The sequence below is a fragment of the Leuciscus leuciscus genome (genome assembly GCF_965113295.1).
Source record: "Leuciscus leuciscus genome assembly, chromosome: 18".
Taxonomy (NCBI): domain Eukaryota; kingdom Metazoa; phylum Chordata; class Actinopteri; order Cypriniformes; family Leuciscidae; genus Leuciscus; species Leuciscus leuciscus.
In genome coordinates this window covers 27,815,693-27,831,682 of record NC_138742.1, presented here as the reverse complement: position 1 = coordinate 27,831,682, position 15,990 = coordinate 27,815,693, and the positions used below count along the sequence as shown (strand labels likewise).

General features: G+C 40.7%; 1 protein-coding gene across 3 annotated transcripts in view; it reads left to right on the top strand.

The window, feature by feature from the left end:
- The first annotated feature begins 871 nt into the window (after positions 1–871).
- The window catches only part of rbm10 (RNA binding motif protein 10), a 33,094-nt gene continuing 17,975 nt past the window's right edge, over positions 872–15,990 (top strand). For all 3 annotated transcript variants that reach the window (XM_082145062.1, XM_082145061.1, XM_082145060.1), the window contains exons 1-7: positions 872–1,014; positions 1,624–1,697; positions 3,755–4,277; positions 4,509–4,697; positions 7,096–7,165; positions 11,489–11,562; positions 15,098–15,184. In XM_082145062.1, the coding sequence (XP_082001188.1) occupies positions 1,681–1,697; positions 3,755–4,277; positions 4,509–4,697; positions 7,096–7,165; positions 11,489–11,562; positions 15,098–15,184 (960 nt within the window). In that variant the 5' untranslated portion in view covers positions 872–1,014; positions 1,624–1,680. The remainder of the gene's footprint in view (positions 1,015–1,623; positions 1,698–3,754; positions 4,278–4,508; positions 4,698–7,095; positions 7,166–11,488; positions 11,563–15,097; positions 15,185–15,990) is intronic.

The window sequence follows — 15,990 nt, the reverse complement described above, 5'->3', positions numbered from 1 at the left end:
ACATACGTAAACCAATATCCTTCTAAAAGGCCTCTTCCAGATATAACAGATATTGATTAATGGTAAGTATAGTTAAACAGTCAAAGCCTACTTGCACTGACATGCTGGTTTCAGCTGCAGTCGTTTCCTCATCTTATAAATACATTTGTAGCAGGAATAAACTGCTACAGAAAATGCCTTGCAAAATGTAACTGCATTTCTCCTCATAATGTATCAGAGTAATATGGAAGCTTGTCTCCGCCTCCACAGACTAGAACATAAAAAAAGGTAATTGCGACTTTTTATCTCACAATTCTGACCCTTTTTTCCTCGTTCCTTTGCGTTTGCAAATTGCACTTCTGACTTTTTTCCTCAGAATTGCGTGATATTAATTCCCAATAGCGAGTTATAAAGTTAGAATTTGAACTAACTCGCACTTCAGAAAAAAAGTCGCAATTTCATTTTAAAGTTGCCAAAAAGATACTTAAGTGATTACATTTACTCAAATACTTTACACCATGAGTTCTACTTACTCACTACTACACAGTGTACACACTGTTTTACTATAGTGATTATGAGTGAGTATGCGACATTGCAAAAGGGCGCATGGGGGCGTTAGTGAGCAGCAGTTTTCTTCAACCTGAAACAATAAATGGGACACGATACCTCACACACACTGCGAAGCTAATTCAAGACCGCAAGGACACGAGTGTGCCATTTCAGACACGGCCTGGATCTGAGTACGATGCCCATGTGATCCCAACGTGCAGCTTTTTCAGCATCAGGTGTGGCCCCTTATAGTATTTGAATGTGCAACGAACAACATATGTTTCCATGTTTAGTGTTAGTAATGGTCACCTTATCTAACACATATTGTGCGTTTGTATGCCAGTGTGCTTTAAGCCAATCAGCGTGAGAGTTCTGTCCCCGCCTACCGGACTGAGGCCATCTTACACCGAGCTTTACTGTGAGTGAGGCGTCACGCATTTGCACTGTATCAGTTTCGGTGCTCGTGACGCTGCTGCTGTAACAGAGGTAAATGACTTCATGTGGTTATTATTATGCAATCAAAATACTGTAGTTTAAAAGTTCGTGTGTCGGTGTGCTGGGTTTGGTTAGTGTCCGTGCCCTCTGGACTGAATCTGTCACACGTAACGTTAGGTCTATTAAGCATATTTGCACGCTTTATTTGGTTACGCAGAGGTAGAGATTTCATTGACGGTTGTTTATGTATTTATTATATATCATTTTTTTCTTCTTCTATAGATTAGTGTAAGGCTCAGTTTAGCATTTGCATGACTGAACAGCCCTGCAGAAAGTATTGGATATCATTTCTGACAACGGCATTTCTGCGCTTTTGTAGTTTTTCCAAATGGCGTAAACCGTAAAGGGTACAAGAAACGACATGCGAACGAGTTTTTGGCTTCGGCCAATCCACACACACACACACACACACACACACACACACACACACACACACACACACACACACACACACACACACACACACACACACACACTACTGTATCCGTCCTTCTCGTGTGCTTGGCAGCTTAAAAAACAGTAAAAGTCAACATGATATCCATGTTTTTATGCATTATTTTAATAAATGTGAGGGTTGATCATTACATATGTTGCCAACAGTTGTAAATGAAGCAGGCAGAGGAAAAAGTGGGCGTTTCTGTCGACTTTCACTGAAGCATGGATTATGAGAGGAGGTAGGTCAAGTGTTCTCTTCTGTTTTTAATATGAATTTGCATTTAACCACTGGTCTGGATGGATTCATGCATAAATGTTCTGACCTTATTACATAACCTCATGCTGTCAGACTTGTTCAGTTTATTGTTAAATAGCCTATGCATGAACTGCTTTTTTTGTTTACAAAAGAATTTAGGTATGTAAATGCATGCAGGGAAGTATATTTAAGGTACTGCAGCTGGTCACCATTTTTCTCACCCTTAACATCACCTTTTTGCAGTTTTTTCATATAGTACTGTTGCGTAATAGAATGATTTACAAATATAGGGAGGTACAAATATTTCATGTTGTCTTTCAATTAAGAGGTCATGAAGCTTCATCGATAATAGCCTAACTATTCAAGAATTAGACGGATGTTGTAGTTTTCAGATAAAATGTAACACTTCACGCTGTCACTGCTTTAAAATGTATGTCAACTACCACATGCTTGGCAGTACATGATTGGTGGTTCTTGAGTTGGAGTAGAAGAGCATGTAGATTTAAAGGGATAGTTCCCCCAAAAATGAAAATTCTTTCATAAATTAGCACCCTCATGTTATTCCAAACCCGTAAGACTTTTGTTCATCTTTAGAACACAAATGAAGATCTTTTTTATGAAATCTGAGAGCTTTTTGTCCTTTCATAGACGGCTACAAAACTGACACATTGTTTGACACTTCAAAATGTTCATGAAGAGATCGTAAAACTGGTTTAGTCCAGAATTTTCTGAAGAGACACGATCACTTTATATGATGAACAGATTTAATTTATGCTTTTATTTACATATAAACATTCATCAACTCACATCATTTGTGGTACTTGGAAGCTCAAGCATGTTCACTTGATGTGCAAGAACCAATGAGGTTCATTCTCGTGTTACGCAGCACGTTTGAGCTTCAGCAAGAACCAATGAGGTTCATCCTCATGTTACCCAAGAGGTTTGAAGTGAAGTGAAGTGAAGTGACACGTGACGGCCAAGTATGGTAACCCATACTTGGAATTTGACCTCTGCATTTAACCCATCCAAGTTAATGCACACACATTAGGAGCAGAGTAGTGAGTAGTTAACACACACACACTGCAAACGTGGATACACACACCCAGAGCAGCGGGCAGCCTTTGTGTGGCGCCCGGGGAGCGATTAGTGGTTAGGTGCCTTGCTCAAGGGCACCTCAGTCATTTCCCACCGGCTCTGGAATCGAACCAGCAACCTTTGGGTTACCAGTTCAACTCCCTAACCACTAGGCCATGACTGCCCCGTCGTTTGTTCTCATGCGTCAAGCAGGTTCGGTTAAGTTTCTGTTTATGTTCACTGATCAATGTTTCTATGTGAATAAAAGCCTACCGTATATTCAATCTGTTCATCATATCAAGTGATCGAGTCTCTTCAGAAAATTTGGACTAAACCGTTTAAATCAAATATGGTTTAGTTGAACTTTATGAATCATCAAAGTGGTCGTTGTGTAGCTGTCCATGAATGGACAGAAAGCTCTAAGATTTCATCAAAAAGATCTTAATTTGTGTTCCGAAGATGAACGAAAGTTTTATGGGTTTGGAACGGCATGAGGGTGAGTAATTAATGACAATATTTTCATTCTTGGGTGAACTAACCCTTTAAAGGTGCAGTAAGTTATTTCTGAGAAACACTGTTGATATTTGAAATCAACACCCAAACAAACACACCCCTACCCAAAGAAACACACCTGGGCCTTCATTACTCCACCACCAAAAATAACAAACACACTAGGGGTGTCCAAACTTGGTCCTGGAGGGCCACTGTCCTACAGAGTTTAGCTCCAACATACATCAACACACCAGCCTGGAAGTTTCTAGTATGCTTAGTAAGACATTGATTAACTGGTTCAGGTGTGTTTAATTGGGGTTTGAGATGAACTCTGCAGGACTGTGGCCCTCCAGGAGCAGGATTGGATACCCCTACACTATGCAATACTGCAATACAGGCAACGACTTTATTTTTTACAGCGTTTTTCAGAAATCGCTTTTAGTGCCTAAATCTTGCTCTTTTTCGATGCCCTAGGGGTGGTCGTGGTGACCGCATGGGCCGCTATGGGAAAGAGTCTGATGAACACGACTATAGGGACATGGACTATCGTGGCTATGGACAAGAAAATGGCTTAGGACTGAATAGCAGATTAACAAATGCAAGACAGCACGAGCGTGACAATAGTTTTGAAGGTGTGAGAGACTTCGTCTCGGGCAATTTCTCGAATAATCGACCCGGATTCAGCCAAAAGGGGAACCGTGGATCCAAAGACAACAAACTTGGAAAAAGTCTGCTCCAAAGTCCCCCAAATCAGAACATCCTCTCAAGATTCCAGCAAGATGAAAAGAATTATGAATTTGAACCAGAGATTGATGCACATAGGAGAGATATGCAGACATTTAAATCAGGACAGAAAGTGTACCAGGAGGACCAAACGCCAGATGAAGGTGAAGAAAATGAGGACAACACTTGGGGCAGAGTTAGAGGACGGCACAACTCTCAGGGCGAATGCGGTGCTGAGGAAGACAAATATACCACACATCTTGGCCACAAACAAGTGAGTACAGTTGTCTCTCCGAAACGGTTTTAGTTTTGTATGAATCATGATTACAGACAAAGGTATTGACTATTGAAATGGATTAAGTTGCTTAAGATTCTTAAATCTTAATTTGCTTTACTTGCCTTATATTGTTTATGCTCTAAACATTTTTATATCTAAACATTTCTCTTAGTGATAATTTGTTTGAGAAGAGTAATATATAGGGGGAGGACTATCTTCCTGATTTAGGGTGTTCCTGACCAAGTCCAATCAGCTAGGGGCAAAATGAGAGATGGAAACTACCAGCATGCTCTGGAAATGAGCCAGGAGGAGCCAGAACCCCGTGACCAGGACTACAGGTCTGATACAGAGCCGGTCCAGAAACCCAGTAACGTTGTCATGCTGAGAATGCTTCCACCCAATGCAACCGCTAACGAGGTTTGTCAAATTATTAATTTTTTTACTACATAATTATATATAATATAATAACCAAACATCTGTTGCATACACTTGTGTCCTAACCAGACGGGTTGCGATGCGCGATAAAAAGTTATCTTGTCCATGTTAATCAGACTTTTTTTTTCAACCAGCCACGACGATTATACACACTGATTGTATTTTAGAAACGGTTAGAACAACAACACCACACACGTGACAATGATAATCTCAGGTACTGATTATGTGCTTTATTTATTGTTAAATAAATTTGTTGTGAGTTTGAATATTTGTGCGACCTTAATAGCCATACTTAAAGCGACAATGGATAATTCACCTTAGATCTTCAAATGGAAACAAGAGTATTCATACTGTGAACTCAATGTGAACAAACAAGTTTTTTCTATGACGAAGATTGTTTCAGTCACTCAGTATGTATTTTTAATAGTGTTAAAATAGTGTAATATTAATTTGATTGTCCATTTAGTTGCGAGTGCAGTGCGCTTGCGGAGAGACTCCGCCCACACGCTCCTCTGATTGGCTGTTTTTAAATAGATTTTGTTGCGTCCAATAGACAATTGCTTGTCACTGGAATCTTATTGCAGCACGTCTGGTTAGAACAGAGATACACAAGATACACAGAAACATATACTGGACAAAAATATAAACGCCCCCATTTTTGCCCCCATTTTTCATGAGCTGAAAGATCTAAGACTTTTTCTATGTACACAAAAGGCCTATTTCTCTCAAATATTGTTCACAAATCTGTCTAAATTTGTGTTAGTGAGCACTTATCCTTTGCCGAGATAATTCATCCACCTCACAGGTGTGGCATATCAAGATGCTGATTAGACAGCATGATTATTGCACAGGTGTGCCTTAGGCTGGCCACAATAAAAGGCCACTCTAAAATGTGCAGTTTTATCACAATGCCACAGATGTCGCAAGTTTTGAGGGAGCGTGCAATTGCCATGCTGACTGCAGGAATGTCCACCAGAGCTGTTGCCCATTTCTCTAGCATAAGCCGTCTCAAAAGGTGTTTCAGAGAATTTGGCAGTACATCCAACCGGCCTCACAACCGCAGACCACGTGTAACCCCACCAGCAATAATCATGCTATCTAATCAACATCTTGATATGCCACACCTGTGAGGTGGATAGATTAGGCTTGTTTGAGATGAGCAAAATCTGCGCAGAACCGATCACCGGTGATCAGCGCGAGATGCATGCCGGTTAGAAATGTGTCCGAGTGCGGACCGCCTGGCTCTGATGTCATGCTGACGTATGTCAAAAATCTCTCGCGAGCGCAAGGCGCACGTGTCGGATTTTGCAGTCGAGCGCAGTTGCTCTCCACCGACTGCGCTGATCAAAAGCACGATGGGAAACGACTTGCTGACGACACAGCTTAATGCTCATTGGTTTAAACAACTGTGATGTATTGTTCTCTTTTAAAAGGTTTGATTTTAAAACTCTAATATCAGGTTTTATGTGTATATGTTATGTGTGAATATTCCCAAACTATCTGACAGTGCGATCTCTTTGGGTTATGCAATTTAATTTTTATAAAAAAAGAAAATAAATAAAAACACATATGTCTGTATTAAAGAAAAAAAATAATGATAAACATGTATTTGGAATGGAATTAAATAACAAGTACTTTGGGTGTCTTGTTCATTTTATTTATTTTCATATAAAAGCAACAGAACTTGAATTACATCCAGTTTATTAGCAACACTGCACGAGCGTGAATCCCGCGATATCTATCTTTGATCTCGCAATGGTCAGATCCACTACGAGAAGAGAGATCTGTCCGGCTTGCCTGCGCTTTTTTCACTCCTCCCCTCACTGCAGCCGCCTACTCTCGCATACATTTCAGGCGAGGCAAGGCGCATCTCAAACAAGCCTATTATCTCGGCAAAGGAGAAGTGCTCACTAACACAGATTTAGACAGATTTGTGAACAATATTTGAGAGAAATAGGCCTTTTGTGTACATAGAAAAAGTCTTAGATCTTTGAGTTCAGCTCATGAAAAATGGGGGCAAAAACAAAAGTGTTGTGTTTATAATTTTGTTCAGTGTAGAACACAAGATAATTACAACAGAAAACAAAAGAAAATGCACTTACTTTATAATAGATTTCTCTGTGGCAGTTGTTGTTTGCTTGCACTATAAACTTCCATTGCGCATAGTACGTAGTTTTTAGAAACTGTGGGATAGGTTAACATTTTTTGGTGTTATATACACGGTGTACTACAAATGATAGAGCTTTACTACTTGTATTTAACCTGGAGTATTTAGTCATTCAGCTATTAGAATACCCATTTTGGGCAAATACCATATTTGAGGTCCTGCTATGAGGTTTGGTGTGTTGGTGTAGTTAAGTGTTTGGTGTTTGCTCTTTAGATTCGGGCTCGGCTGCAGGAGCAGGGGGTCCAGCCCAGGGAAGTCCGCCTCATGAGGAACAAGTCTACAGGTAAGCATGATCGACCAGGGGGGCTTCTTTGTACCCCAGACTGACCTCCAAGTCTCTCTTCCACTGCCTTTCATAACAAGCCTTAGCTCACTCTTGCGTCTGCCTAGTTCAGTGTGTTACTTCAGTACAGTCTCTGTCTTCTTTCTCACTTTCCTCCTGGTGTATTTGAGTTGAATGAAAAGGCTGCTTAGTACTGGTGTTTTGATATCTTCAGGTGTATGTTTCCGTAACCCCCTGCACATTTTTTCATTTAAGCCATCACTTCTGATTGGTTCCTGTTCTGTATTGTGTATGACCATTTTCTTACCATACCCCTTGTCAGACTATTCTTAACCAGACAACATTCACATACACACTTGATACATCCACAAGGAACAGTAATGTATACGCCTTCACACAAGCACAAACACATCTACTCCTAGTGCCAAAGCTTGCCTCACATGTCTTCCAACCTTATCCCGCATTCACTTTGATTGCTTTTGTCCTGAAGTCTGTGGAAGATCTTGCCCCTTGTATTGTGTAAGTATATTGCAATAGCTGTGTTGAGAGGATAAGTGTGGCTGACCATTACATGAGCAATTTTTGGCTTTTTTTGATGGGTATGAAAAGGTTTTGGAATTTTGTATCCTCAGCTAAAAGGGTGGACAAAGTAAGGTAAACACCATTTAAAAGCATTTCGTTTCTTCAGTCCATTTAGTGCGTGTTGACTCTGGTAGTTTGGTTCTTTTGGTCTGGACCAAAAAAAGAAAATGATACATTTAGTCCCGGTTCGCTTAGCATTCACGCTGTCATTTTTAACACCAAACCTAAAGAAAAGATTTTATGTTGTATATTTCGTGACGGAACTTCCCGAACATCCAATACAAAGTTGTGTTCTGGGATAAATCTGCTCGTTGTATGTTTATATTTTTTTTTACCAGTGTAGAACTCACAAAAAGCTTATAAATTGTGTAAAGACGTCAACAGCGGCAGGAATCCCTGTTACACACACAAACAAAGATCTGTTGCAAGAAGACTGTTTCAGATGCCTGTACCAAACTGTTTTGGAGAACATCGCAACAAATATGAAGAGAAAAAACTGGTATTTTTTTAGGGTTGCATCTAACGCATGAAACATTGCTAATGTGAAAGCTGTCATGTGGACCCGGGTTACAATGAGGAACCGAACCCGAGACTACCTGAAGGAGCTGGTCTGAGTTCGGTTGCACTCCGTGATTCGCGTTAATGTAAAAGCAATTTGGATTCGGGTGCGCACTTGTTCAGGAGGTAAAGTAAACTGTGCATGCATTTTAGCCGATTACGATGTATAGTTCAGTAAAACACATGTAAGGGATGAGAATGTTCGTGTTTGTGATGATGTAAGATGAACACACCAGGGTTCGAAAGAATCAAGTTGAGTGTGAAACCAGACCAGCGTTGTGAAGGAACAATCGCACTCGGACTCAGGCCACAGCAAACGTGCCCAGTGTAAAAACTCACTCAGTCAAACCGCACCAGAGTTCGTTTGGATGCGGATCGAGACCTATCTTTTCAGCGTCTCGGTCCGCTTGTTTGGTGCGCACCAGGGTACAAATGGCAGCGTTCACACTTAATAAAATGAACCACACTAACAGAGCAATCGCACCAGAGTTCTTTCAAATGAACCAAACCTACCAAGTGTGAACATCCTTGATTACACCACTACAAAGGTTAGTCACATTAGGTTAAGTCTATGTTCTAATGGGTTTACATTTGAAGAAAGCCAAGGGACACCAATAAATCGCAGTATTTAAAAATATATCTAACTGTTAAATATTGTACATAGTCCATAAATATATAGGCAGCTGCATTTGATTTCTGTAATACATAGTTATATAACAGTGGACTAGGGCCCCCCTAAGAAGCAAACACTGTTGCCATATCCAGGAGTGATAATACCTGCAGAGATACAGCTGAGAATGACTTCCTGAACAGCAGGAGGAGGTCAAATACCGAATGCCTCGCTGATTACCAGATGTAAATGTAATTGTAAACATCTTCTGTACGAGTTGTTCTGCTAAACGTTTCCCCCTACTTCACACCTGGAAGAAGGGGAAGATTCTCTTCTTAAATGGTGCAGTATCCCACAACACACGGTTGAGGGCTTGTATGACAGCATTCCAAGAAGGACTAAAGCTGTGGCTCTTTTCCTGCATAGATCCCTGATATTAATGTATTATTAGGTGTTTCCTTTATTTTTTCCACCCTGTTTATGTGTCAGTGGCATGAAGGTATTTTGGAGAGATTATTAAAGTTCTTAGCTATTGACTTTTAACGCATATGGAACAGCTATTTACCGTAGTTTAGAGGTCAGTCAATTTAATTTGTATTAAAATGGTTATGGTTCAAGTATAATTTCTTTTTTTATCAATTAACTATAGCAATAAAACGTATTGTGCTTATGTTTTGTTTGCAGTAGGAAACAATGCATAGTGGACTGCTTGGAATGCCTTTTTCAAACAGCTTTAATCCCATGTGGGCAGTTTAGCCAGAGACCTTTGTTAAACACAGTCCTTTGGCATTTCAGGCCGACTGATATTATTGACCTGTACTGTACCGCCTGGTGTGATTTCAGACAAGCCTCATCAAAATTAGGTATTAATTAGACTGGAAAATTTTGTGAATCAGACAGTAAAAAAAAAAAACTGTATCCTAAAAGTTACGTTAGATAATTATGTAATTGGTGTAAAGTAAAGCAATTACTAAAGTATTTAATGATGATAATAATAATAAATAAATAATATATACACATACCCACACTGCCATTGAAGAGTTTGGGTCAGTAGGATTTATTTCTTTTTTAATATTTATTTTATTTCATTTTATTCAGGAAGGACTTATTAAATTGATCACAAGTGACAGAAAAGACTTTTACATTGTTTCATAATAAAAATCGATTTCAAATAGATGCTTTTCTTTGGAATTGTACTATTAATCCTGAAAAAAAATGTACTGCAGTTTCCACAAAAATAGTAAGCACAACTGTTTTCAACATTTATAATAATCAGAAATGTTTTTGTGTGCATAAAATCAGTATATTTGAATGATTTCTAAAGGATCATGTGACACTGAAGACTGGAGTAATTAAATAACTGTAAATTCAGCTTTAAAATGGATTTAATTTTTCATTTAATATTAATACAAAAAAGTATTTAACATTTCACAATATCGCTGTTTTAAAGGTGCTCTAAGCGATGTCACACGTTTTTTAGGCACATACAGCAAACATCTCCTCACTATCCGCTAGCTGCCTGTCCCCTGAACACACTGTAAAAAAAAAACCGCGGTCTCTGTAGACAGCCTAGGCTCCACAAACGGCAACAAAAACAAACTGGCCCAGCCTGGACCAAGAAACATAACAAACAGTGTTCCAGCCAATAACCGACAAGAATGATTTGGGGTTGGGGGATTAGTGCGCACGCAAATGAAGGGGGATGTGGGGAGTGGAGGAGAGAGAAGCATGAAGAGGGAAGTTAGCTAGAGGACAGATGTCCTAGACAACGACTAACGTTAAAAATTTATATTCTTGAGAATTTTGATATGGCCGACACACGACCAAAGAGACGACATTCCGATGAACAAATAACAAAGAAGAGGGAAAAGGAGAAGGAACGCGCAAAGTCCCGAATTTACATCGGAAAAGCGTTCAAAAGGTGGCGAGAAGTCCGCCGGCAGAAGGGCTTCCAATCCGAAATTCAGGTGGCTCTGTTTTTGCTGGACAGGGTAAATCCAGTTAGGTTTTTCTAAATGGTTCATGACTGTTTCAGGAAGCACGGAAGGGAGGGGGAGGAGACGGGATGAGGAGGAGGGAGGGTCGAGCTAGCCTCCATTTTGTTTGACAATACTTCGAACGTCAACAAGAAGTGACTTCACCCAACATCGCTTAGAGCACCTTTAACTGTATTTTTGATCAAATAAATGCAGCCTGAGTGCGCAGAAGAGACTTTCAAAAAACCCAAACTTGTGAATGGTAGTGCATAAAAATGGTTTTAAGATGTTAGGTTTTGTTGCTGAAACATCAGAAATCTAATAGACATATAGTTTTGTCTGTACCCACATTTTCAAATTAATGTCCTGTGTGATTCTAGTTAAATTGACTGGTGTAAATAGCAGAGGGAATCAAAAAGAGCCAACAGTTCTAGCAGTTTAAAGGCAGAAGTGTTATTATTGGTTAGAATACAGCTATACCTCTTTCTACCATCTCTCTGTCTCTCTCTTTCTCCCTCTCTGTCGATATGAAAACACTAACCCCTCACTGCGTTGTGTTGTTCTGTCATTGTGGCCCGGCGACGGCTGTGTCTCCAGGTCAGAGCAGAGGATTCGGCTTCGTCGAGTTTAATCACTTGCAGGAGGCCAGCCGCTGGATGGAGACCAACCAGGTCACTTCACACTGCACACACACATACACACTACAAGACCACACGTGTATGGATATATATGCCCTTTATAGCTGGATTCCTTATGATTTCACAGATTTCGCCATCTCTTAAGAATGAGGTCTGCCTGTTGCCATGCTAATAATATACAGTCTTGTCTAGTACAAATATTTGACTGTGCAACTACTTGGGTATTTTCTGGAAATGCCCAAGCTTGATATAAATTCAACAGTATTGTCCCCCTGAAAGCTCAGTTTGTGTGTGTTGTCTCCCTTTTTCAGTTAGCTGAGAAGTGTCTCTTGGCAACCGTAAAATCCTAGTGTGAGACCTGCCCTTTATTTTGTGTCTCTCTAGTTAAATCCTCATGGCTTTGAAATGTCAGAACCACTCGAGTTTCAAAAAGGGTTTGAGTTCCGGTAGTTAAGAGTTCCATGAGAATTTGAGCAGAACGTTCCTCTTACGCATCTTTTGAATTATTCAATTATTACCAGTGCATTCATAGATTAGCTGATTTACTGAATATCAGTTTACATGAAAGCCAGGAATAAGTCATAATAAAGTAATTGTCTGTGGCAGACACATTTGTTCAGAGAAACTTACGGTACACTTTTTACAGGGCCCCCCCCCCCCCCAATCTACCTGTTGTAAACCTCCTTGCTGAATACTTAAGAACATCAGAATAAATTCTGGTCCACACTTCTGCTTATCCTGAGCAAGAACCCCACACCTAAACAGGAATAATTGGTTTGACGGCCTTGTAAAGCCATTAACCACAATTTTGTTTTTGTATTGATGATGCCAAAAAACTGACCCAAATAATGGTGCGGTTTCCTCCCCATACAATTCTACAGAAAACTCTGGCGAAAGCAGGATAATTTATTGGTCAAAGCAGTCATATGATGTCACTGGTGACAATAGCATGACAATAGCGTCACACAGCATGACAATAAAAGGGCACCTGCATTAAACGTCATCAACTTTGAGTTGTCTGATTGAAAACATGCAGGCTTGTCTGGAGTGCCTGAAGGGCAGACTACTGTTCCACCGTCTTTTTCAATTTTGTAAATCTCTTTAAAAACAACCCAACTGAGGGGAGCATGTATTCAGTGTCCAGTCTCAAAGAGCTGGCGAAGACTACAGAAGAGAGTGAGGGAAGTTTAGTGTTGGAACCATCTGCTCTATCAACTGCCCGCTCAAACCCTCAGTCCTCCTTGGAGAAGAGTAGCAAAAGTACTTTCAGGAGATCCAGCTGGGGAAAACCTTCCAGTGGACACTGGGGAAGTGTGCCGTCATATCTCGTCTACACTATCACCTCTGAGTTAAAGCTTCAGGGGGAAACCGACAGAGCCCACCTTCTGTCAACTGCCCTTCACTAGGTGTCACTTTTTATTCTCATCGTGAGTTCAGCAAGGAAACATCCTGACACTGCAGAAGGGGGCTTTACACTGTCAATTCACCCATTCCTCACAGACTCCAAGGACGCATGCCAACATAGTTCATGTCCACACTGCCGGGGCTGAAGGACACTAAACAAGAAAGGGGATTAACTTTTTTAAGGCTGCAGACTGAACCCTCGCCTCTCTGAACCTCTTGAAAACTGTATCAACGGTCTATCAAGAGTCCAGAGGGAGAGACCGGGGTGTTAATGGGGAAAGGATTTCTCCCCCTCCTTTATCCCCAAAATGTTAAACCACAGACACCTCTACATGGCAACCATCACAGCCATAGAATGACCGATGGCCCAGGCCATCTGCTTGGTGGCATGGAGGATGAGATCTGTGGCTCTGCGGTGCTCCAGGACTGCCTCTGGAGATAGTCCCTCCCCGTGGTCCAGGTTCTTCAGAAGGTCGGCCTGGTAATCCTGCATAATTGCCGTAGTGTGCAGTGCTCCAAGGGCCTAACCTGCTGCTGCATAGGACTTGGGAAGATCTGGAAAGGCATAGAGGGCAAGACCAGTGCCTTCAGAGAAGACTTGGGCATCTTCTCATATCTGTGCTCTCATAGCCCCTCTATGTTTGAATAATTTGACGTGATGGAGGTGACTATGCGAGCTGAATTCCCAATGATCTCAATACCTTACTATGGAGATCAGGGAGAAACAATCCATACCATGAGGTGCCGATGCCTGGCTCTCAGCGAAGAGAGCCGAGCAAGAGCAGCAGAGCTCCTTGAGAGCTGAACCAAGCGTGCTTTGCTCCCAAACAGATGAAACAGAGTTTATGTGTGTCGTCCACTGTGATAAATCGGGGACACGGTGAAACACAACTTAATTTTTTTTCTTTTTTAGCTTTAGTTTTTTTCTTTTCTTTTTCTTTTAAACAAATTAACACACAAACTTTTTCTCTTTCTCACACACACAAATAAAGTGTAAGTAATGCAGGTGCCCTTTTGTAGTCATGCTGGCGCACCAGTGATATCATATGACTGCCGTGGCCAATAACATTGGCGTGATTTCACACGTTTCAGACAACTGTGCACAATGAAGATATTCCCATTGTGTCAACACCATGTCTCAGCGTCGAAAGGGCAATGTAGAGTTAAACTGGGATTTCTGTCTGCACAGAGGTAATAACTACCTATTATTTCACATTAAAGAAGTTACATTAACTGTGTACTTGCTGCTAATTTATTGCTACGAGCCTCGCTGAATTGGGCAAATTCACTGGTTTGTTGTTCATTAAATGTGCTGTAGCAGCCCAATACCTTTTAAACCACACTTTATTTCATGCTGTGCACCCTGATGTCTGGTATTTGTCTAGCAGCCAGGCAGTCAGATTAGAAATTGGTGATTTCAGCCAGTGCTTGCCATTTTTGCATGTAGCAGATTGTTCATGAATGGACTGTGTGGGGTCCCCACTAGCCTAGCTCTTGATTTTATAAAGGCTAATGTTAGTAATGTTATTTCTGTTTTATTTGTGGGTACGAAGGGGTGCCATACACAAGCATGGAGTCATGTTGTTTGTATTTATTTATCAGGCCTCTAAAGTGCTCAAAATTGGGTAATTGAATAGTTGCTGTTTTTCTTTAAGTATTCAGTTACATTTAAGGATGTTTTCTTAATGCCAGTAACTCAAATGAGGGGAGTTGTCAGCATATATTTTTTTTTTACGCATCGAGGTCCTTAAGGATTTATTTTTGGCTCAGGTACAGTAATGCGTTCAAGTCTTTATTCTATGTGTCCTGTCATCGCTGTATGAATTTGCTTTTGTGATCTTCTGTCTGGATGTTTTATTTGTGGCTTAATGTGGGTGGGCAGGAGTGAGCGTGACACTTTTTTTTTGGTTCCCCTGAATGGGGGAGGTTGAGGCTTTTGGCCAGAGAGGGTGTCCGCAAACGCTCTCTCACATGCAGGCCGGCGCGTCTTTCCGAGTCCTCTCAAGCTGATGGTGATATCTGACTTCCTCTCTCTCTTTTATCCAGTCTTCTCCTCCCCTCTTGTGTTGAGATGAGGTCTCAAGTGTGCCAGTTCCACCCTGAAAATGATATTTACCCTCTTTTATTCTGTTGTCCCCTCTCTTCTTCTGTGTCTCACTTTCAGAGCGTGCTCACTATTTTGGGACAGCGAGTATCTATGCACTACAGCGACCCAAAGCCCCGTGCAAATGAAGACTGGCTCTGCAATAAGGTAACTTTCTTAATTCTTTACTTCAATAATTAAAGAATTATGTTAAATTAAGACTTAGTCTTAGTGTACCTTAAAAGGATAGTTCACCTTTAAATGAAACTGTCGTCATTTACTCACCCTGGTGTTGTTCTAATGCAGTATGCCATTTAAATATTGGGCCACAAAAGCAGAATTGTTAAAAAATAACCCGCTCGTTCTCGTCCATATGCTGGCAGTGAATAGTGACCAGCAGCAAGCTTTTTAAAAAGAGAGGCAATGTATCACAAAATGATCCAGTACAACACTTCATATAATCCAAGTAGGGATGTCACGAATCGCGATATACCGGTATTGATGATGATCATTATATTTAACAAATTATATCTCGTTATCAGTTTAATTAAGCGTGTTGCAATATACCGGTATTGGCGATAACCATAATATTTAAAATGAATAGAACACATATAATATGGTGTAAATAATTCAGTGCCAGTATCTGGTTGACGTCCCAATGTACAGTAGGTGGTGGTATTGTACCCCACTGATAGTTTCCTCCTGTCATAAAACCCAAGCAGCGCGCAGCTGTCGTCGGATCTGACTGACGAGACAATCTACCCGCACTCCAAGAAAGTTAGCTCGCCACTGTGGTTTTTTGGGGGGGGATTCCGCGAAAATGACTGAATCTACAAGAAAATGAATCACCCCAGTCTGCAGTCTTGCCGATCAAATGTGTTTGCTTCATTGGTTCTCACTCATTAATCAAGCTCCAGTAGAACCAATGAGTTTTGTTTGAAGTATGGTTGAGCTGCTGTTGAGCCTTCTTATTA